This window comes from Camelus bactrianus, chromosome 14 (genome assembly GCF_048773025.1).
Source record: "Camelus bactrianus isolate YW-2024 breed Bactrian camel chromosome 14, ASM4877302v1, whole genome shotgun sequence".
NCBI lineage: Eukaryota > Metazoa > Chordata > Mammalia > Artiodactyla > Camelidae > Camelus > Camelus bactrianus.
In genome coordinates this window covers 9,754,656-9,779,532 of record NC_133552.1, presented here as the reverse complement: position 1 = coordinate 9,779,532, position 24,877 = coordinate 9,754,656, and the positions used below count along the sequence as shown (strand labels likewise).

Below are 24,877 nucleotides of genomic sequence, written 5' to 3'. Positions count from 1 at the left end.
TATATTCCCCTGTGCTATACAGTATAATCTTGTTTATCTATTCTACATGCCTGTCAGTATCTATAAACTTTGTACTCCCAGTCTGTCCCGTCCCACCCCCCGCCCCCTTGGCAACCACAAGTCTGTATTCTATGTCTATGAGTCTGTTTCTGTTTTGTATTTATGCTCTTTGTTTTTTTTTTTTGAGATTCCACATATGAGCTATCTCATATGGAATGGATGTTTTGATAGAAAGAGCTGTGCCTTACAGACAGCCTTCTTACGGGGGGATGCATATGTAAAGGGGCATAAATGACAGCCAAATAACAAATATACTATATACTTCATTTCACTTATCCACAGAGTTCTTTTTTGTGACAGAAGATGCTAAATGCTTTTATGCTGGCAAACGTATGTTCTGTATTATCCCTCCTTTATAGAGAAAGCAGTAGAGGTAGAGGAACATTAAATGAGTTGGCCAGATTAGAAAGCTCACAGGATTCAGGTGGGTTCTCATCTTTTGCAGGTTCTTAAATGTTAATGCAGAACTTTTTTTGTGGAAATACATTAGTCATGGGGTGGAGGAGGTAAGGGTGGGGTATGGAGAGAGGGAGAGTTAACTTATATTCCTTGCAAGATCATTTAATCTATTAAGTCTACGACATACTAAGTGGTTCCCTCCTGGTCTTAAGGAAATAAAGTATCTTCATAAACAATTTTGAGTTGACAGAGGTCTACTGGGTCAGGACGAATGTCTCTGCTTGTGTGTGCGTGAGCCTATGCTGTCTGGCGGGAGAAGGTAACAGTGTTCCAGGTGGGAGCTCTCTCACCTCGTATTCTGAGAACTGGCAGAAGAGTGTTTGAGTGAGAGAGGCAGGTGAGAGGTTTAGGAGGGAAGATATACATGTCACAGAATGACTCTGGAAGTTTCTCTAGTGGAAACTCAGCATTCAGCAATCTGCGCCCTCAGAATGGGAATGCTGGAAGGAGATTCCTGAAGTAGGGCACTCAGTCTGCATCACAGTGCAGTAATCGGAGCAGCAATGTATTACTGTTCAGATTGTCTATATAATAACAACATTGTGGCTGAACCGCTCTTACCCAACAAAACATTTTTAAATTACACATTTTCATGTAATGTTTCATTACGAAGTCCTACAGTTTGACGATTAAGGCCTATACATAGTTTTTGTCACTGTCCAAAGCAATAGTATAATATGTTGTAGGATCAGGTATTTTTATAGGATTCAAGTACACTATATGCATGTAAAGAAAGTCTCAATTCTAATCCTACTTTCTCTCTATTCTCCCATTTGTATCTTTATTTACTCTCATTTAAATGTGAAAAATCTGCTATTTTTCTGTTAATTTTAATGCTGCCTTGTACTTTCATTATATGCAATATATTTAAAATATTTTCATTTTGCCCAAGAGGATTAACTTGCCACTTTCTTCATAAGGACAGCACTTTACAAGGGACAAAAAAGTATAATAAAATATTCAGAAGCAAAAATGTTTATAATATTTAAAAGTCAAAAAACAATTTGGAGTTGGTCTTAGAATAAAAGGGTAAGCTCTTCCAGGAGTTTTTTTTTTTTTTTTTTTCCCCCTGATACTAAAGGTATTAGTTCTGAGAAAAAAAATGTAGATTGTAAGACATTTATAGATGTGGCATGTATTAAGCAAAAGTAGATTATTAAGAGAACAATTAAGCTCAGAATTAGAATCCCAGTTGTATACAAATCAATCAGATTATTCTGTAGAGAAAATCCTTTATTTCACCAACCAATCTTACAATATCTGGCTTCTCTCTCATTCATTCATTCTCTGTCCCTGTCTCTTTCTCCCAGCTTCAGGCAATAATCCCATTTACTGGTGCATACAACATGGTATAACCCTGCACCTAATAACATGCTGGCAATGTGTTCTTGCAGTATTTAGCCCTAAGGGTCCAATGATCAATGATCATGAGGCCCTTCCCTTCCCTTTCCTCTTCTCTGCTTGAGGCCATACAAATGGAGTCATTTTGTTTTTATAGACGTCTATAAGAAATAACTTTATGGATGCAAATTTTTCTAGTAGAGCTTTATTTCCCAAATCTATGAGTTTTCCACCTCTAAAATTAAAAATAAAAAAATAAAAAAAACATTCCACTGACTAGAAATGTAGAAATGATGACTTGTTTTGCATAGAGCAGATGGCATATGTCTGGTAGAATGGAAGACTAGGGTACAGCTTCCTTGAAGCAAGACTCATCTAGCAGCTGTTGCATCTTCACTCTTTTCACCTATCCGAAATAATTTTGCGCAATGTGGAAGTGATTTAAATAATATATTTTGTGAATACTTTCACAAAAAATACTTATAACACTTACTATAGTATATAATTTCCAACTGTTAGCTATAAAATTTCAGGGTGAGAATATACAGGAATTAAATACTATAACCTCATCTATTTTACTGATACATTTTGAGAACATACTGGAATAAAATATTATAACCTCATCTATTTTATTGATGCACTTTTTGAGTATTCTGTCTAGAAGGTTGTAATTTTGCTTTTATTAAAAACCCAGATACTGGCAGATTATTTAAATGTGAACTATTCATATCTAAATACTCAAGTAGGTTTCATTAATTAATAACATACATAAGGCATTAAGCATCTTAATGAAGATGCTGAAGTAAAACAAATAAAACAGGGATGCTGAAGTGCATTATGTATGTCCGCAATTCAAAAAGGAACGACATGGTGTTCTCATTATTTGTTTATGACATATAACACTAAGTTATCCACATTTGTCAAGAATGTGAATTCCATGTTTTATATAAAAATTTACCTTGAAAGGAAACTCACACAGAAAGAGATGGAAAGCCACATTTATGTTTACGAGATGACAGAAATTTTTAGAGTAACATGCAACTTATTACCTACCTCCCTCAGCACAGGGTCAGTGATACTGTCCAGGTTCACAGAGCCTTCGTAGGTCAAGTAGTGAAAAACATTCAGAGCACGGACTGCTTCTGGCCCACGCTGCTTATAGCCAAATATAAGGTCAATCCACTGATGAAGTTGGCAAGAAACAAATTCACTTTCCAGGGCCTGAAATGAGGCAAGATAGAAATAAGAGACCATATAAACTTAGTAAATCTCTCTTTTTCTTACTTTGATATATTCTATATAAATTAGTAGAATGTTCTTTGCATCCCTGTATTTTATCTGTATGTATGAGACCTTCTACTCTTAGAAATGAGAAAACACAATTTCCAATAAAACATAGACCAAAAAGAAAATTTTCTTTCTACAATACTTAATGTTCTCTTGGCTTCACTGTGTATGTGATGTGAATTTTAATACTAAATATATTTCTCAAAAAGACACATTCATGTTTAAGAGAAAAATAATCTGAAATGCCTGCTTTTTAAAATACCATTTACAATAATTTAATTTCTAATTTTCAAACATCAGTTTGAAACTAGACACTTTTATTAGAAGCTTTGATATACACTTATTTTTCTGCCTAAAGTCTTCAAACTTACTTCTAACACTACTAAAGGGAACGCCTTCCTTCTGCTATGAATTAACTCTGCTATTATACAGGTTAGGAACCATTGGGTAATTTTAGATGTTTGCTAGCCAGTGGGAAATGAATGTAAATTACTAAGAGTCAGTGGCCATATGAAGCTTCCATAAAGAGTCAGGAAAAAAGAGGCGTTCTCATTTCTTAAGAAGCCATCATAAGCTTCCTAGAGGTGTTCTGACAGGTAGGCACGGAGTTCTGCTCACAAGTGTGGTATAAGCAGTGACCATCACGGTGTGGCTTACTATGCCTTGCGCTGCATTCATTTATCATCAATTTCTTATTCATTTTGAGGGCACACTGATTTCAGCAACATGAACAAAAAGCTGCAGAGCTAGCTTCTTAAATTTCAACTATGCAAAGCTGTATGAAACAATTTTCGAAATTACAGCTGTAACTAAATATGTGAATGAAGTCATTCTCTAGCTGCATGTCCCTGATTTGTCAGGTGTTGAAACCAGCTTGGAATTCACTTAATTAATACATGATTTCTTAAATTAGCCCTCTGATAGTTATATTTCATTTTTTTAATTTACAAAATATCTGAAGGGTACTTTTCAACTTTTCCCATAATCACATTTGACTAGTAATTTATTCCCCTCAACCTCTTTTTTGATTTACTTTTCAAAAATTTTTTGGTATTTTATTTACATCAGTTATTTGTGGGTGTTTCTCATTCAAAAATATAAACTATTAGATTTAATGAAAGGATAGTTTTCATACTAAAACTAAACAGAATTTCTATACTCTACATCTCATTGGTCTTGACATAATAGCCCAGACCAGAACACAAAAAAAGGGACTAAAATACAAAAGAGATGTTGGTTCAAATTCTGTATTGCTTATGTCCATCATACTGGTTTGGTCAATTTGTATAAATGGAAAGTCAGTCACTATTCAGCACTGTTTTCAGTGCTTGGTGCACTAAATGAAAGGATGAAAAAATGAATAAGTGGCACTTCATTATAGAGTAGGTATTGCCCAAGTCTGTTCACTGGAATTCAAAATAGTAGTGAAATCAGATACATCACTTAAAGGGAGGCTTTACCAACATAACACATAATCAGCTAAGAGCAACCATTTCAAACCAATCTTATAGATACGACTAGACATATTTGGAAAGAAAGGGTCAATGAAATTTACTATTAAATCTGTTAGAATAAAACAAATTACTGAACTAAATGCCTAATGCAATTATGAGAGTCGGAAGGAATGATTACTTTTCACTAATTTGAGTTTTAAAACATTTCTTTATTCTTTTATCTCCATCCACTACTTTGATTTTCCTCTGCCAAGGGCAATGCCTAAAATGTGTTTAATGTTTCTCCTTTTGTTTGCATGTGTCTTTATAAACCATTACTCATGTAATGTATTTCTGCGTATATGCATCTTTGATTTATGAAAATGGAATACGGTTACAGATTTCATTTGTTTCTCACTTTTTTTCACTTAGCCTTGCTTTTTAGGATCTACCTATGTTGCTATAGGTAGTCCATTGCTTCCAGTGGCTGCTCAGAACTCCCCCAGTAAGGAGCACTACTCTGTCTCGAACTCGCCGTGACACAATTGCGTGATTATGAATGTCCATTACTCTTTGCCCATTTTTTAATGAAGTTCCTTATCTTTAGTTGTCAGTCTGTAGAAGCTCTTCATATACTTTAGATAGCAGTTTGTTGGTTTTAAATATTGCAAATGCATTCTCCCAAATGTCACGTGTCTATTAGCTTTATCCATGCTGTTCTTGGTTGAACAGGAATTCTTAATTTTGAGGTAATCAAATTTTTTTCTTTATGTTTATGCTCTCAGGATTTTGTTTTGAAATAGCAAAGCTAACTTTCTATAATCTGATGCATCAGCTTTATATTTATGGCTTTACTTTTCATATATTGCCCTTTAATCTATCCAGAGTCTACTTTCACTTACGTGTGGTATAGGTGGAGATCCGGCATAATTTTTGTTATGTATAAGGCAGTTTTTCCAAAACCATCTATTAAAAAAATACACTTTACCTCAGTGACGTGTGCTGTCATGTGTAGTGTGTGAATATATATTTGAAATAAAGATATAAAACTGCTATTGTTACAGAAAATATAAGAATCTACCTACAAAAAGCAATACAATCCTTCCTTCCTTCCTTCTTTCCTTCCTTCCTTTCTCTCCTTTTTATCTTAATATCTGGTAGATTCGTAACCGAGCAGGACCCTGCGGGTCTTCCCAGGACAGACCCCTCCCGCCATGTCCTCTGCCTGCCTCTTGTTTGTAGAAAAGCTGTAGTCTTTCTTCCAGGCCTCCCCTGAGTCACAAAAGCCTGACTCAAGAATTAATAATTGAAAGGATGTGAACATGTAGTGACAAAAGCAGCATTTGGGCCAGGAGAACTGGTAACAATTTAAACAGTAAATTATGGCAGTCACAGAAATCTTTAGTTCCTCCCTGAAGTATCTAAATAACGGTTTCTGATGTGCATTCCCTGAGTTGTTTCACAGATCCTAAAACTCCCACCACATAGAAGAAGTTAACTATTTGATTGTGAGCATGTGGCCCCCAGACCTACTGGAGCCGGATGGTTGCTAATGTTAACAACCCCTGCGACACTGCCCTGTTACCTCACCATTAACCAAGCAGAGAATTGTGCATGAGCTGATCACACACCTTTTGACTCCCCTCCCTCACTGTGCCTTAAAAAGTGCTTCCCTGAAACCCATCAGGGAGTTTGGATTTTTTGAGCATTAACTGACCCAGACTCCTCTTCCAGTGTCTTACAATAAACACTGCACTTTCCTTCACCACAAACTGGTGTCAGTAGGTTGGCTTTACTGCCAGCGGGTAAGTGGATCAAAATTTGATAACAGATTTATTTTTCTTTTCAGAGTCAATTCGACTATTTGTGGACCTTTATTCTTCCCTGTAACTTTTACAGTAAGTGTATAGATACATAAAAATAATTTTGATTGAGATTCCAATACATTTATTGATTAATTTAGGAAAATGGAAAAAATGGATACTAGGTTTTCTTATCTAAGGTCTCAGAATGTCTCTTTATTTATATAGATCATTTTCTCTGCACTTTATTTGAGTTAAAATTAATATAGTCTCCATAAAGGACACTGGCATTCTTGGTTAAGTTAATTCTCAGACAATTCATAAGTTCTGATGTAATTATAATATTTGAAAATTACATTTTATATTTGGTTACTGATGATGTAGAAAATGCTATGCTATTGATGTCTGAAAGTTGATTGTGATCTTGGTGACTCTTATTAGTTAACTTCTTTATGTTTTTCTTATAAAATTGTTTTTAACCTTGAAAACTACATGAAACAACAGTGGTGATATGGAACATCCTTGTCTTTCTCCTGATCTTAAAAGGGTCGGTCTTGATGCAATACACAAAAATACACCATTCTACACCCATATCCACCCCCCCCACCATTTTATATATAACACTGTTGGGTTGTTAGATAACATTTTATTTAGATTTTTTTTGTATTGATATCCATCCATGAAACGGCCCTATTTCTTTTTTCCTTTTCTTTCCTCTGGAAACATTTTTTGATTCTTTGGAATCAAGATCATACTAGCTCCCTAAAGTAAGCTGGATGGCTTGCTAGATTTTCTAGAACAATCTGCATAAGAGATGAATTCCTTATTGCTTGAATTTGGTAGAGCTCATTTGTAAAACAATACAGTTTTAGATATTTTTGGGGTTGGAAAATTTACTACTTAAATTTCTTTAAGGCTTTTCTCTATTTCTTCTGGTGCAATTTTGACATTTTATATTTTTCTCCATTTAATTTCAGTTTTAAAACCTATTAGTTTATAGCTGTTTATAATAATCTTTAATTAAATTAAAAATTTCTATGTCTATAGTTACTCTATTCTATTCTGTGTTAGGAAGAAGAGTGAATCAATAAACAATCAAAAAAATAATTTTGCCTCAGTTTTTTTTTTTTTTGGAAGGGGTTATAAAATTAAATGACAAAGAAACAATAAGGTAGTAAATTAAACAGATAGTCTTATAGCTTGTCTTACTAGTTACCTCAGAAAGAAAAGAAAATCCAGTTAAAACATTTAAAAGCTAAATCTGGTTCTAAATCAAATGCATGTCTAAGAATTGAATTTTGGATGTCACATAATTAAAGCATGAAGACCTATCTAAAGCTGAAGCCTGACACTGAACTGAACTGTACTCTTAACAGTATTAATCTGTTACTAAATACATGCTATCTGCTTATTTGTTCTTTCTAAAACTATGTTTTCATGCACAAACCCATTTTGCACTTTGAAACAAGATTTTACTGCAAATACTTACAACTGAACTTTGAAACAAGATTTTACTGCAAATACTTACAATTGAAAAATATACAGAAATACTTGATTACTAAGCTATTAAGGTTATAATGGTCTTAATAGCTTGCTTTACCCTCTACTTGAATATCCAAAAGCAGAAGCAATTGCTTTAAGCCCGGATAAACCAATTCCCAATCCATAATTCTACCCTGGGGATCTGGGAGGAAGGAAATAAAGAGTGAGATTTAAACCAGAGAGGATATCTCTTAGATGAATAATAGTTACCTAATTCTAATTTCCATATTGTCCCATGGGCATTAGATCGAAGAGAATTCTTTCTCTAGCAGGTTTAGGATAAAGCAGCTCAGAAACTTATGAAAAAGGAAACCAGGTTAGTGAAATTAACTGTGATGAGAGAGAATGTTTATTTTTCTCCTGAATTCTTTTATTTAAGAACAGTGAATTTCTCTCTCTTCTTCTAGACTAGACCAAGAACTTTTCCAAGCCCTTTCTCTTATTGCCTCAAAAATCTCCTTCTGATACTGAAAAAATTCTCCAAATAGAGTTGCATATGTTCCAGGGGACAATTAGAAAGTCATGTTGCTGCTTGTCTGTCGTGTCTATGCTGGTTTCTTTCCATGATTAAGTTGAAGTTACAGATATTACCCAATGAAAGATTTAATTATTTTAAACAAAGGTAACAGTTGTTTTAAATGTTTATTTGGGGGGGCTTAAAATATTCTATTACTTGATTGCTTCTGGTGGATTATTTTCCATTCCCACCAGCACCGTCGCAGTCTCAGCTCCCACTGCTCTCCACGTGGGTGACTGCAATGGACTCTGACCTCTTCCTCTAGCCCAGGTCTTGCACCCTGCTGCTGGAACAGAATTCTGAAACCATCATGCTCGTACTGTCCAACTCCGCTTCAAATCTGCCAAGGTTCCTAGTGGTATAACTTCACTTGCCCCCTACAGCCTTCCAAACCTTGATCCCACCCTCCCCCTACTATTTTCTTTGTGCTTCTTGATACAAATCCTTGGCTCCAGTAGCGTAATTTACATCCCTGGCACATAGCAACTGCTACGACCTCTGAACCTTCATTGTTCCTTTCTCCTTAAGGTGAAAACACTTCATCAATGCTTCTGCTTCTTTCTCAAGTTCTAGCCATCCTCACTCAAGTCCAATGTTTGCCTCCTGAGTTCTCCTGTTCACACCCTATGAGGTCCTCTATGAATGTCTATGCCATCATCAGTACTCTCCTGTTTAATGTAGTAAATAATGTATACAAATTCACTTGTGAAAACCAATTTGCATATAAATTATAAAGTACTTGACAAAGGAATGGGGTTATTACCAATTAGCACTTAATTGTTTTAAACTTGCCATACTGTATCCTCAGTTGGAATATAAGCATTTTAAAGATAGGGACTATACCTAAAGCTTCTTTAGCATTTCCCGTAGCTCCTAAATAATACATGTTTAATAAATATTTACTGGTTGATTAATTACACAGTGGGAAAGATGTGTTGGTCACAAGAGGAAGGAAGAAAAAATGTCAGGAAGTAAGGGTGGGTGGGAAAGAATTCATTCATTCATTCATTCATTCATTCAACAAATGTTGATTGTCCATCTGCTAAGTGCCAGACACTATTCTAAATCCTAGGATTACAGCAGTGAATAAATGAAACCAAAATCCCTGTCAGAGACTTTACATTGTAGTGGTTTTGTACCGACAAAACCCAAGATAATTACTAATATAGAGAATGTGCCCGAAGGTGATAATTGCTTATGAAAAGAAAAGCAGGAGAGGAAGTTAAGGCATATGGACAGATGCAGAGGGGACTGCTAATTTAGAGGAAGCAGTCAGAGAAGGCTTCCTAGAGTTTGTGACAAGTAAAGACCACAAAGAGGAAGTGAACTGAAAGGACATCTGAGGGAAGAGGATCCCAAACAGAGGGGATAGTCATTCATTAATTCATCATTCATTCATTCACTCAATATGGCACACCTCTACGTGCCAGGATGCATTCATGGGATACTGTGCTTCGCGAGACAAATCTCCGCTCTCCAGGAGCACATCCCACTAAAAAGCAAATAAACAAGTTAAACAGCCTAATGTCCCCAAATTACTGGCCACCTACCTACAACATGTCAGACTCTAGCCCTACAGGATATACAGACGCATAAGTATGCCATGTCCTCAAAAAGATCACAATTTGGTGGGAGATAAACATGTTGACTTGCGCTTTTCCTGCTGCTAGAATTTCCACTAAAAGTCCAATGTGATGATCAGCACTAACACCACCTTCCCAGCTCATTCCTAGGAGAAATGACTGAAGTGTAGTGGATCTGCCTCTGGGCTCCGGCCATCCCCAGTCTGCATACTCGCCCCCACCCTTTCTCTACCTGGCTCTGTAGGACTAGGGATATCTGAGGGAAAACAGTCACTATCAGGATGCTGCAGAAGGAAACTGCTGGCTCTAACTTTAAAATGTATCTACAGTCAACTGATTTCTACTACCTTCACTGCTACCACCCTGGTCCAAGCCCCCATCATCTCTCACAACACTTCCTAACAGATATGCCTGAGTCTACCCTTGTGCCTCAACAGTTCTTCCCCAGCACTGCGGCTGGAATGAGACTTCCAGAACACAAGTAAAAACAGAGTACTCTTCTGCTTAACGCACTGCAATAGATCGCCAGTTCACTCAGAGTAAAAATGCAAAGTGCTTCCGTTGGCCTTCAAGGATGTACATGACCTCAGTCCTCTCCTCCTTCTGTGTGCCCCATTTTACTCCACCCCAGCCCACTGGCTTCCTTGGCCAGCACATCCCTGCCACAGGGCCTTTGCTCCAGATGTTCCCTCTGCCTGCACTGGTCTTTTCCCAAGAGAGTCTCTGGTTCATTCTCTCACATCCTTAGGCCTTAGTTCACGTCTCCTCTTCACAGTGAGGGGATCCTGACCATCCACGTTTGTATTTCTGATCCCTTTACTTTGCACTACTTCCTTTTTCCACAGCACTGATTACTGGCTAACACACTAGATACTTTACTTATTTATTTCCTGTTTACTGTCTGTCTCCCTTTGATCAAAAGCAAGCTCTGAGAGGGCAGGGATGTGTGTCTGCTCACCCACAGGAATGCGGCAGGGAGGGCACTCACACACAAGACACCTATCTCAATATTTCAAGTGGCTGCCATAGACTCCCAACAATTCTTGTGTCATGCTCTTTGCTTAAGCTTCTTTTTTGAGCAAGGTGTTTTTTTTTTAGTACAATATACCCCAAAGGCAGATTTTTACCTATCACAAAAGAGACTTTTCCTTTACAAAGTGACAGTCTCATAAAGGATGTAATACCAGTCAAAGCGCTGTGCCCTGCTCGGCAGACTGAGAACGTTCTGCATTTGGTCCAGCGGCACCAGGGATGTGCTGAGCTGAGGGCTGGGGGAGATTATCAGTGCACATCCGTGAAAGGCCTTTTTCTAAAACAAATTTTTAAAAAAGGGCAGAATATGATTGATGAACCCAGCATTAGGGTAATGTTATCACAGATACTTTGTATTTCTGCCCTTTGTGAGGAGGTCAGATTATAATCATGTTAGAACTGAACACAGTGCTTTATTAATGTTTCATGAGTGAGTCGGATATAATCAGCCTAGCTTCATGTGGATAAATTAAACCAATTCTTGATGTAGGAACTCAATGCATTGAAAACTTATTGAAATGTCTACTAAAAGTGTCTATATCACTTTTCCAGGTTTGCTAATGAGACCAAATTTTGAATTTCACAGTTCTTCAGTGAAACACAATCTTTGTCACTGTATTTACAAAACACGAATAACTCTAACCAATGACGTATATTATTGTTCATAACTAAAAAACCAATGAACTAAAAGAAATATACCATTAAAAAAATCAAAGCACTGTTTCATTTTAAAAAATGAGAAAAGAAAATGAGGTTCTCAGCATGTAAAGGCTTCTACAAATGCATCAAATGCCTTTTTAACTGCTGGCATGGAATAATGAAACCAATCATTTATAATCAATGATCTCATCCCTTTTTATAGCATTATTTTTGTCTTCTTTGCCTTGAATTTCTTAATGACAGTTTGAGAGAAGAAGGACGAATATGCCTTTGTATGGATACAGAATACTAATCTACACAGGAGATGAAGGGTTTTCTACCACTGCAAATGTCATTTCTTTGGGATATATGACATTTTCATTTTATACTTTAGGCTCATTATAAAGAACTCTTTCAAATAACTGAAGATAATCCTGGCCAAATTAGAAATATACTAGAGCACATTTTCTCTAAACCTGCTTCATAAGCACTAAATCCTGTATGAGCTACCCAGCCAGTATGAAGTTGGAAACTTTCAATGTTACAAAATAATATTGAAAAGTGGATGTTGTACTCGTGGAACTCATGGAAAACTTAAGGAAAATATAAACACTTCCATATTTTATATTACCACCCAGGCTTGTATATTACAGAAATATTCATCAAAAAATATTTCTCCAGCAAAAAAAGAAGAAAATAGGTAGATAATTGGTCACATTTTCTATTTTTAACACAGATGGCTGACCTTACTTCCATGTGATATCTGTATGGTCATTTCTTACCAGGATGATGGGAAGATGGACCGGAGGTTGGAGCAAAGGAAACTATGAACAGGGTGCTGTGAAGGAAAACTTCAAGTTGAAGAAAAGTAGTACAGGAGACACTGAGACAGGAGAACTACAGACAAGCACAGCTACATTTTGTAAGTTGTCTTTTGATAGCTCTGATGCTTTAAGACTCTTCCCAGTGGCAGCAGCCTGGGTCTGCCCTTTCGCTCAATTTTGATGCACCAGGAATGGCGGTTCTAGGTAAAGAATCCTGTTGATACGCATGCTCGCTTTCCCTTCCTGTTATTGTGTAGAATCCCTTTCAGGAAAACCGAAGGAAAGAAGATAGAAAGAATAAACACTTCTCAAGCCACCAATTACGTGTTGGCTAGGCACTTCCTACACAGGATCGGTTTACCCAGGCACTGCGTCCTGGTGCTGCAGAGAACCAAGACTGGGGAAATTTGATTTTCCCAAATAAGCAGAATTTTGTGGGAAGCCTTTCATTCCATGAAGTAAAGGTTTAGTTCACAAGTCTTACCAGATTCATTTATGTCTATAAGATACCAAGAAACTGGTTTTGAATAGAGAAAAACCCAGTGCCTTGACTTTTATGATAAATAACATTTTTGGGGGAAAGATTCATAAGGTATACCCACTCTACAGATGAGAAATATGAAGACCAGAGATATTCCATAATTTATTCCGGCCAATGAAGCCAGCAAATATCAAAGTTCAGATTCAAGAGCAAGAAACTTTTAAACTCCAAGTCATAATCCTTCCAATATAACCACCTGGCATTTATTAATTATTAGCACATTAGCACATGAAAACCTATGCTCAATCAGTTGAGTTCAACAGCGTGCGCAAGAGAAAATTTGGTCCAACAGTTTTTGGCTACTTTGCATTCTGTTTCACTAGCTTGGACCTAACTAGACACCATGATGAAATCATTAAGATTATTACCTCTGTGTGATTCATTCATTCACTCAGCAAATATTTAATGACTAACTACTCTTGCCAGGCCCAGTTCTGCGCTCTAGAAATACACAATGGCTGATGTGGCTGAGAGACACAGCTCAGTCACTCAGCCCAGACACAGCTCAGTATGTAGGGGTCTCTCGGGCTGAATTTGTAGGTCTGGAATCCTGACACTGACATTACAGCCAGTACTCGAGCATGTAAGGATAGTCTGGTAATGGACTACCAGTTCTAAAAGTCAGTCTAGATTTTTAGAAGTATGCATTACTAAAGGATAAATTCTTCAAACTAAAAAGATAAGAACTAATCTGTTTTTCAAGGAGATTGTATGAAATTACTCTATAGATCTGAAAGTGCCAAGTTACAGATTGAGAAGTGCGAGAAATTGTACATAAATGTATGTAATACATGATGTTACCTCGGGGGAAATGAGATTGCAGATTATCTCTACAGAGCCTTAAACATAGGTCTACTGGCTCAGTAACAGCTTTCTAAAATAAAGGGTACTGAAAGTAAAATACTTCTTAGAGACAGAAAACAGAGCCTTGAAATTGAAGGAAGCATGTGACTGACAGCGAAAAAAGAGACACAAAATCAGGGGTTTGAGGAAAGAACCACATATTATATGATTCTATTTACTTGAAATGTCCAGAATAGGCAAATCTATAGTGACAGAAAGCAGATTAGTGGTTGCCTAGGGCCGGTTGGGGAAACAGCGAAAAACGGGGGGAGATGCTAAAGGGTACTGGGTTTCTTTATGGGGTAATAAAAATGTTCCACTTGATTGTGGTGATGGTTACATGACTTTGTGAATAGACTAAAACCCCCTGTTTTGTTTTGTTTTTTTTTTTAATTTTAAATGGCTGAATTGCGTGGTATGTGATTTAGATCTGTGTGATATATGTGCATTATACAGCTCTTAACAGAAGGGACTAAGGGGGATGCGAAGTCCATTGTGATGTGGACCTTATTTGGATTCTGACTCAAATAAACAAGCTGTAGAAAATAAAATAAAACATTTATGAGACAGCTGGAAAAAACTGGAGGTAAAATAGGGGTAAAAACATATTTTGGATCATTGGCTTTATTGATATAATTCCTCACTTGGCCAAGAACAGCAGTACACCTGAGAGGCAGTTTGGTAAAGCAGTTTAGTTCCATATACCATAACCACACTGAGATTAAAATCTCCTTAAAAATGGATAGAATATATTAAAATCTATAAAATAACCATATGTAAACATTCTATTTACACATTTTTTATTTGAACACCCAGGCATCTGTCATAGAGATTTAAAAAGTAATGACATTTTCTTCCTATGAATGCTTACTAGATGGGCGTTCTCTTAAAGTCAAGCATATTATATTTTGAGGTATGTTTCACAGTTTATATTCTCCTACTTACAAATATATTCTGAATGTATGTTATTTTATTTTGAATATTTTATCAGTGAAAAGAGAGTGCAGATTTAGCCAGCAGACAAAAATAAGGAACGGGCATTTATTTCAAGCATTTTAGAATGCTGTATTCGTCAACAGAGGCTCATTTGATTTTTTCCTAAGGGAGCAAATGTAACTGAATTACCATTCCTTTATTGGTCCTCATGAAAGGAAAATCCACTCTACAGTAGAGAATGCTTTAAAAGCCATGCTTTTTTTTCTTAAAATTTTAACCTTGCATTTACAGATGTTAAATGACAATTTGTTAATAGTTAAAAACAAAACAAACCTATGGAATATTTTTTACTTCCTTGTGACTACTCAAGCAAAAACAAAATCTCTCTTACCATCCTGTTGATCCGTACAAAGTCTTCAGGTTTCTTCGCCCAAGGGGGAAGATCGACATCATTTACCACCACTTCATCTTCTCTGACTCCAAGATTATATCCGTTACTGTTGACAAACATCTCTGGTAGGTAATAGAACTCTGGAATTAGTTCCTGCCAGGAATAAAAATGGAGAATATTAAACCACTTTAAAAATCAGTTGAAAAAAATACTAATTTATAACAACTATAAGCAGAATTAATTTCTTTACTCAAATCCAGTATTTTATTACTTAATTCTATTCTTCATTTAATTTTCCTTAAATAGTCTAGGAAGAGAAGACAAACATTTTTCTTGAACATTATGCTTAACAAATCAATTTATAAGATTTTCAATCTTACTTTGCCACAAATTAGTTTTAAGAAATGGGTTATAGGATCTATAGGATCAACAATAGTTCCCAATAGTATTAGTAAACAAAAATATAAAGCTGTATCTACAAGTCTATGTTGTTCAACAAACTTTTCCAAATATTACTAGTAAAATACCTAAATTAAAAACACTTGTTGCCAGTATTGGTTAAAAATCATGAAATCTCTTCTACTTTTTTTTTTACTCCACTGGCAATTATAACACATGATTTTTATGAAGAGACTCAGTTTCATTTTGTAATTTGGCAAAATAAGTTATTTTTATACCTACCACTTAGCATAATTAAGAGATGATATGTAACAAAACAGGTTTTAAATATGTGACACATGCCACCTAATAGTAAGTTCTTAATTTGAATGCAAAGACAACTTGTGCTACTTGTATGTAAGTATGGTATTAGTAACTGGGTTCAAGGCAAACTTGTGTTTGATGCACAATGTCTAATACATGGTTTATATAACTTTAGAATGAATATGATATAGAAAAGAACTGATTTGATGACCTTAAAATTTTTATTTGTTCTCTTTTTAAATGAAAAAAATGAAAACAAAAAACACTAGTTTTTATGTATACCATCAATATGAAAAATACTGATCTTTTCAAATATCAAGATAAGGGTTAAATTAACTTTAAATTATATTGTGAAAGCATAAGAACATTTCTTTGTGTAACATGTCCAACACTGATGGCACAGAACCTGAAATTTGAGTCTTATTGTGGGATACATAGGGATACATAGAAAAACTTAGGGGAAAAAAAAAAAAAGCCAGACACTGAGGTCTTCAAATAAACTGGATTCTTCAGCCCAAGAAAAGCATACACAAGAGTTTTTCTTTATGGGTTCTCCTACTAAAACCAATGTTTATCTGTTATAGCATAAGTAGGTGTTTATCTAGTAATACTCTGCGAGAATTTGATCATTACCCATTCTTTGATGATAAATGTGAACCATAAGAAGAATATAACAATGTTTATTTTCTCCAGCATTATGGGAGCATGAACAGACTCATGTAAATGAATTTTCTGGATAAATGGAGCTTAGTTTTTTAAGAATCATCAGTTTTCTTCTATTTAAACCGTTTAAATAGAAAACTTTCTAGAATCCATTACGTAAGTCCCTGATATTTATTTATTCATGTAGTAAAGTTGGAGTACCAGGCATTGTGATGGGTACTAAGAAAACAAATAATGAGCAAACATGGCCTTACTTTTGAGTAACTCATAGTTTGGTCTATGCGGCAGATGTGTAAACAGATGATTATAATACACAACAATAATAGCTGTGAAAGAAGTATAAACAAAGCACAAGGGAGCAGGAAGCACAGAGCAGGAACTCTGGGCAAGTCAGAAGAGATTTCGCTGGGGACTGGACAGTGAGTTAGACCACGGCTAAGATAAAGATGGGAAAAGGGGCAGGGGGACCATCAGGGAGTGGTAAGAACTGAGTACAGGTGGAGTGCAGGACGTATTAGATCAAGACAGGGGAGGGGGGATGAGATGGTGGGAAGTACACGGAGTCAGAGGATGAAGGAAGTTTTATGCCAACCCTAAGCTGTCTGGGTTTTTGTTTTACTGATAATAATTTTAAAGAAGAGCTACTGACATGTTTTAAAGCAAGATATTGGGTGTCAAAGTAAAGGATGAACTGGCGAGGGGAGAGACTAGGTCTATGTGTTGGAGGCGGGGGGAAGGGGCGCCGGCAGCAGCACGGAGGATGGGAGGGGAGTGGGAAGGACAATGGCTGGTTGTGTCGAGCAAGGGGACCTAGTGTTGGGCTGCACCAAAGAGGTCATCTGCAACCCACGTGAGGATGAGTGAACAAAGATGTGGATCCAGTGACGCAAAAGTGAGCGGGAAGTGGATGGCTCACACTGAGAAGCAAATATATATTAACAATAAACTGTCTGCAAGACATCAAGGGCACAATGAACTGTGGGAAAGAACTACAGTGAAATTAATATGTTAATGAAAAGTTTCAGTGACTAGATTGTGAAAGTGAAAGTTGAGAAGGGGCTGAAAGAAAAGCTAATAGGTAAACAAACATCCTTATTTGCAAATAACGATACAGCTTAGTTGGTGGCTAAAACAGAAGCTAAAGGGTGCTTTAGCAATATTCTACCAGCAATGACTATGATGAGTGTGATTTCTGGGCTGGGTAAGCATGAATGTACACCATATTGCACTGAGGGGGCAGTCTGGTAAAGGTGTGTGATCACTGATAATAGAAGGTAGAAGTAAAGAATCATAGCCAGTCTCATTTATTTGGACTCAATCAGAAATGTGTATTTGTTTCGGACTGAATATTTCCATTCCTCTAAAATTCAAATGTTGAAACCCTATCCTCTAATGTTGTGGTATTAGGAGGTGGGATCTTTGGCAGGTAGTTAGGATTAGATGAGGTCATAAGGGTGGAGCCCCCAAGAATGGGATTAGTGTCCTGATAAGAGTCCTAAGAGAGTTTGCTTCTCCTCTTTGCCATGTGAGGACACACAAGAACACCACCATCCATGAGCAGGAAGCGGGCTCTCACCAGACACAGAACCTGATTATGTGGGCACTTGGATCTCGGGCTTCCAGCCTCTAGAACCGTGAGAAATAAATTTCTGCTATTTACAAGCTACCTGGTTTATGGTAAGATACAGTAGCCCAAGCTGACCAAGAAAACAACAACAACAACAAAATTTTTTTTTAATCTTGCTCTCACTGTTTGGGAAAACATGGGAAATTAGTGCAGGAGATAGAGGAGATAAAGAGCACTGCTGTTTGCACACTGCCTGTTTTACACATGACACTGTGCAGCAACGGCATCCCAAATGGTCCAAAACGGGGAAGGGAATGCAGGCCCAGCTGCCTCGGTGTGGAGGGTGGTTTATATGTAAGAGGCTCACGTAAGTCGGGGATTTCCCTTCTGCCTTTCATCCGTTGTTTGTGTCTGTGTTCTAGCTTTAGAACTAGACTATGTAAGCTTCCTTGAGGATGGAGAGGGGCATGTATCCACTCAGATACAGCAATATGGATTTTTCTTTTTTATTTAAACAGCCCAAAGAGCTTCAGTTTATCTTCAAGTGTCTTGGTACTCTAATGTTTTTCATATATACTCTTTCCCATTCTTTCCTGTGCAATAGGGTCACATAAAATATGCGGTTATTATTAACCTACTTGCCACTGTAATACTATTTCATTGAATGTCATTAAATTAGATTCACAAAGGCATAAGAAGCCCAGGGTTTTACATTATTAATAATTTGGGAAAAGCAGATTTTTGAGCCTGATTTTATGAGGTTTATATTTTGTTGAATCCCCCATAGTTCTTGGTGCAGTACTTTGTATGCAGCAGGTGCTCATTAAATATTAAACTATTGAAGACTTTAGATAAAGTTATCTTAATATCACTAGAAATCTTCTGGGGAGTATGCAGATGATTAGACGAATGCTTCAAGACAGGAAAAGAGCCAATGAAGTACTTTATTAAAGAAACTGGAGGAACCCAGAAATAACATTTGTACCTTTTGAGAGGAAACTTTTGCAGCTTAAAAAGCGTTATCTTGCTTATTCTAGTTATGCAAAGAGGTTCAAAAGTGTAGAAGAGTTCAGTTTAAATTTAGAAAACGTTGGTTTTAACGTTTGTCAGCAAAACTGTACCCAAACTGAGGAAGGGAAGGAAGCAGGTCCTCTTCATGTTACTTTAAGCACTCCAGAGAGAAGAAAGTCACCTGCCACAGAGGAGAGCAGAGCGAGGCTGAGGAACCTCTGCCCTGAGGGAGGGGGGAAAGTTCAGTAGGAACTTACAGGAAAGCTTGAGTCAGAGTCAATCATGTTTAAATGGGATTATCAGGGCCTTCAGGATGACCCTTCAGTGAGACATTTTCTTCACTCTGGTCCTCACCTCGCCGACCAGAATATGGTCATAAATCAGGGTGTTGATTAAGATGTTGGTGTAAACTGTTGGAGGCTTGATGTTTGAGGGGGTGAAGAAATTCTTTCAGGTTCACCCTATCAATATTTTTGGATTCTTTAGGATGTAGATTAAAAAAAAGACACAATTTTAAAAGAAATACGAAGGAATTCCTGAAGCACAGTACATTTGCTAAGCTCCTTGAAGCTTCAAAAGCCCAGAGCTGTCTGAACCCTGAAGTCCTGAGCTGTGGAAGTTTAATGCTTTTTGTCTTGTTGTTTTTTTTTCCCCATGAAGAGGAGGGAAGAACGACTAAAATCATCAAGCATCGAGGGAGAAGTTGCCAAAGCAGTAGAGTGGGTGCAAGTTGTTATGCCTCAATTTAATGTTTTAAAATCTTGTTTCAAATGGTATTTTTAAAGTTAGCATGTAAATACAGGGTGTTAGTTTATAATTTATAGTCACAGTTTTGTTATTTAAAAGATTTGCTTATTTAAAAAAAATTAATGAAGAAGAGAGTTTCTTCTCTGAGATTCAAATGTTAGGTCCGAGAAGATGACAATTGCTGTGTCTGGGCTGCAAGACAAGGGGCCAGCTGAAATGTCACGTCTGGCCCTTCAATCTTTCAAACAGCAGGGATTATTTATTTGTCTCTTCCTGTGTCATGGCACTATTCTAAGCACACTTTAATCTTCACAAAAATGTCATAAGTAGGTATTCTCATCATTACCACCTTATAGACGAACACTGAGGCACAGAGAGGGTAAGTAATTTTCTAACAACTACACTGCAAATACGTAGTAAAGCCAGAAATCAAACCTAAACACTTAAAAGACAGGGACCCTGCTCTTACATTTTCTGTTTTTCCTTTTGAAGCAGCAACCTAGTCACTCTACATGACTTCATTATTTTAATTTTCTGCACAGTAATCCTTCTTTTCTATTCTTTAAATTTATTTATGCTCCTGTGTCTCACTGCAGTGGAAATCCCATGACAGTAGCAATCTTGTCTATCTTGCTCACTTGCTCACCACTCATTTGCTCACAGAATGGGGCCTGACATAGAAACAGGTACTCAGTACATATTTGTGAAATGAAAAAATGAATCGATCATTGCTATATACTTATTGCATCCTGAATTTCAGGCATGAGATAGTGATAAAAAAATATTGAAGGCTATGGTTTTCAAACTGTGTTAGTTAAAGGAGAGTTACTTCAGGGCTACCAGTTGAAGTTGCAGTGAAGGGGGAGGCTGGCAGGCTGGCAGTTTCAGGATTGTCCCTTCTACCAGGGAAGTGCTACTTTCTGTGCACTGGAATCAAATAGTCCTGAACTGAAATCCAGAATTCTTGCTAGCTTGGCAAGTTTCTTAAGCTTTAATCCCCATAAAGGGATTCCAAGAATCTTAGAAGCATTATAAAGGGCATCCTAATCACAGCCTGAAGTAGGGAGGACCCTGTCCTGGAAGAGCTTGTGAGCACGAGTTTTTTGTGATAGTGAACAATAATGTTATCATGGGAAATCCACATATTTTTAAAGTTTCTGTATGAACTTAGGCAAAGGAGGCCTTGGCCTTGACTTTCTATGATGAGGAAGCATGTGGGGAAAAGCTACTCAGTGATTGCTGTGTACCTTCCGTACTGCCCACTTTTTGAACAGAGAGTATGTTGAGGTTTACCTGTTTCTGTCTTACCACTGGGTGCTGAATATACATGGGGCAGATAACTTGTCTTTTTAGCCTCCAGGTCTCCAAATTAGGAATTTATGCACCTTGTCTGTATCTGGACCTGTTATAGATTGTGAGATACTAGATTTTGAGCCTGATACAATAATGTGGGGAACAAGCTGAGTACATTTTGCTTGTAGGAGGAATGTGAATTGTGACCAGAGAGCAGACTTGAGTAGATTGTTTCCAAAGATGACCATGCAATCCCTGCAACTTCCATGTCCTTTTGAAATGTGCCACTTGCCACTCATGTCATCGGGGAGTGGAGTCCATTTCTCCTCTCTCTTAATTTGGGCTGGCCCTGAGACTTGCCTTGACCAGGAGAATGCCGTGGAGGTAACACTATGTGACTTCCAAGCCTAGGCGTTAACTGGTTTTGCAGCTCTCACTTTTTTATCCTCTTGGTAGGCAGGCACCTTGAAAACAAATTGTGATGATCTTCCCAGAAAGACTACAAAGAGAGAGAGGACCAGCCAGTCTGCAGCTGTTCCAGCCACTGGTGCTAGGGCACTGGACGTGTGAATGAAGTCATTCTGAATCTTTCAGACCCAGACAGGCCACTCCAGTTGACCCCATATTGATCGGAGACAAGCTGTACCTGATGTACCTTATTCTGATTGCAGAACCCTGAGAAAATAAATGGTTGTTTCTTTTTTTAAACCACAAGTTTCTGGGGTGGTTTGTATACAGCAGTAAATAACTAGAGTATAACTTGATTGGTCAATTATTCCAAACTAGTCAATGTGGATCTGATTGTGAGATCATGAGAATTAAAGCAGCGAAACATCCAATTGATAAAGCCCCAAAAAGAACTGAATAGCTCTCAGGGCTAGCTCTGGCTTCCTCTTTACTTGCTGTGTGAACCTAGGCCAGTCATTCAATATCTGTGAACCTCCTTTACAGAACAGGGGTAATGATCACTATCTCATGGGCTGTTTTGAGAACCATATCAAATAACCAAGAAAAAAGCAGGTTTGAAAACTGTTGAGAATTATTCAAGAAGAATGAATTCCACTATTATAACTTATAAGTGTGTTCCTACAGAGGAACTTCAGGCACTAGCTTGCTATTTAATATAATAGCTCTTGGGTTTACTCTCTTCCCATTGATAGATTTCTGTTAATCAGCTTCTCTTTAAGGAAAGAGTCCCAAGTAGTTTAAAATTTCCTAAATGGAAAACAGTGCAGGAAGACACCACATATTATTAAAGAAATGGCAAGATAAATATTATAACAGGCATTTTGTGTCTGTAAATGTGATTTCTAGTTTATTTTAACAGCTATAGCAAAACCCCACAGTACAGTTAATAGTATTATACGCGTTCCGTCAATAATAAGAAAATATCCTCAAACACAATTTCTAATTTACAAGCTTATGACAAGTTCAGGCTGCTGAGAAATTGGACTTGAAAGTATGTCTTAGAATGATAGAAGACCACTATTAACACTATCATAATTGTATACCTATTGCATCAAATCTGACATTTCAGTTTAATATATTTTGCTCAGAGAGCATACCATTTTATGGCTTCCTAGTGAAATCAAATCCAACCCAGACGTTTTCACTTTTCTAATATAATTCACTGCAAGGTTTTAAAGCTGCCATCTCTTTTCTTCCTTTTTTCAAAAGATTGATGCCCTGGCATTCGTTAATGCCACAAGAGCTCATAATGGGTCAATGAGTCAGTGGCGAGCACCTCCATTAACTGTATTAATTTACACTATGTCACCTTAATGACATTTTGTCACAGCTACCTTTTCTGACATCTACATAGCTATTCAAAAGTAATATAACAACTTTTGAAGGCATTAAGGAAAATTAGCATAAGAACTTCAGTGAGTTGAATGTCATTGTTACCAAGACGATGCTAGAGGAGAAAAATAAAAAAATAAAATAAAGTAAAAACCAACTGGTCTGACTTAACTCGGGAGACCTCTCTCCTGAAAGGTCATTTCACCAACACTCCTGCTCTGCCCAGCTTGAATTCATTATCACAGGAACAGACTGACGTTAACAAAGAGAGACAATAAAACCATCTATTCTGGTCTAGTTCCCTCTTACATGAGAACTTACCTGACAAAGTTAGTAGATATTGCAGAGAGAGTTTTCTTCAGAAATATAAAAACATTCCATTAAAAGTATGTATCAAATGCTTTAACAGCTTAGGATAAGAAATCAAAAGCTTAGGTTTTAACACACAGTAAAACCGCTATTACTCTTGGTACCACATTCTTCCCTGCTAAATCAGGTATTATTGTAGAGGGAAAAGATACTGTACCTGTTAATCAATATTTTTAAACATGAATTTAGAAAATCTCAATTTTAAAACCATCAGGATTACCCAAAACTTTTAACATTCCCTCAGTGATGACCCCCAAATCCTGATACTATATAGAGAAAGAATGATGTGTTTGGACACACACACACACAACCACAAAAACATAACTGAAACACAGCAAAGCTGAAAGACTGAGAAATCATACTTGCAATGCAACTTCCTGCAATTTCAGAAAAGAAAGATCTTTTTCACGTTGATAAGACAAAGACATATGACCCAATTGAAAAACAGGCAAAAGATATGAGCAAGCTAACAGGTCAATAATTATAGGGAAAATGCTCAGCTTCACCCACAATTAATGAAATGCAAGTCAAAACAAAGACAACTCCATTTTCCACTCACCAGATTTGTACAAATTACACTGTTTATAATACAAGTGATGGTTGGAGGGTAGGGAAGGAGGCATCCTCTCACACACTGCTGTAGGGAGTGAATTAGCAGCTTTGGGAATGATGGTTTGGCAATATCTTTCAAAATTAAAGATGTATATAGCCCTTGAGTCACCAGTCCCATTAACAGGAATTATCTTTTACATATACACACAAATTTCCTCAAGATGTCTATGGAAGGATGTTTACAGCAGCCTTGTGTTTAACAATAACAAGCAGAGAGAAAGACAAACTATCCATCAATAAAAGATTGTGTAAATAAATTATTGTATATATATATACACACACACACACAATGTATAGCCTTCAAAAAGAAGGGGTCTACATGGGAGGATATTCAAGGTATGTCATCACAGAATATGAAAAGTTCAGGGTGGTGGTGGGAGAGAACTGAAAACGAGAACAATCCATGCAATATCAGGCTGAGGAAGCGAGTGTCTTGCGAACTAACTAAGGGGGTAATCTGGAGGGTTGGTGCCTGTTTGTATTAAGTACAGCTGCCTGGGATTTAAAAATAAAAATCTCCCAAGTTAGTGACAGCCGCACTGGTCTCTGTCCTTGATGATGTGCTCCCAAGAGCCGAAGAAACACAAGTAGTAACAAAGTGTTAATGTTTCTGAAAAGTTTCAGAACAGGGAAACTGCTGGGAGAGATTTGGGAAAAGCCTGGGATGGACATCAGTCATCAGAGACTGACACTGGCAAGGTATCTGGTGATCAGAAGCATCAATAACGTTCTCAGGATAGAAAGTACAGCCTGAAACTCTGTCTGCATACGTAAATCAGGATGACTGACTGTCGCACGTGTGGGCTTGTGGGGGTGAGTCTTTGAATTAAGCTGAAAAACCAAGTTTCTGTTTTGTGATGATGTCGAGAGTGAACAGGCATTT

At 37.1% G+C, this 24,877-nt stretch overlaps 1 protein-coding gene across 13 annotated transcripts in view; it reads right to left on the bottom strand.

The window, feature by feature from the left end:
• Positions 1–24,877, bottom strand: part of NBEA (neurobeachin) — a 536,549-nt gene that overhangs the window by 39,004 nt on the left and 472,668 nt on the right. For all 13 annotated transcript variants that reach the window (XM_074378046.1, XM_074378047.1, XM_074378045.1 and 10 more), the window contains 2 exons: positions 15,231–15,383; positions 2,914–3,081 (listed from right to left, as the gene is read on the bottom strand). In XM_074378046.1, the coding sequence (XP_074234147.1) occupies positions 2,914–3,081; positions 15,231–15,383 (321 nt within the window). The remainder of the gene's footprint in view (positions 1–2,913; positions 3,082–15,230; positions 15,384–24,877) is intronic.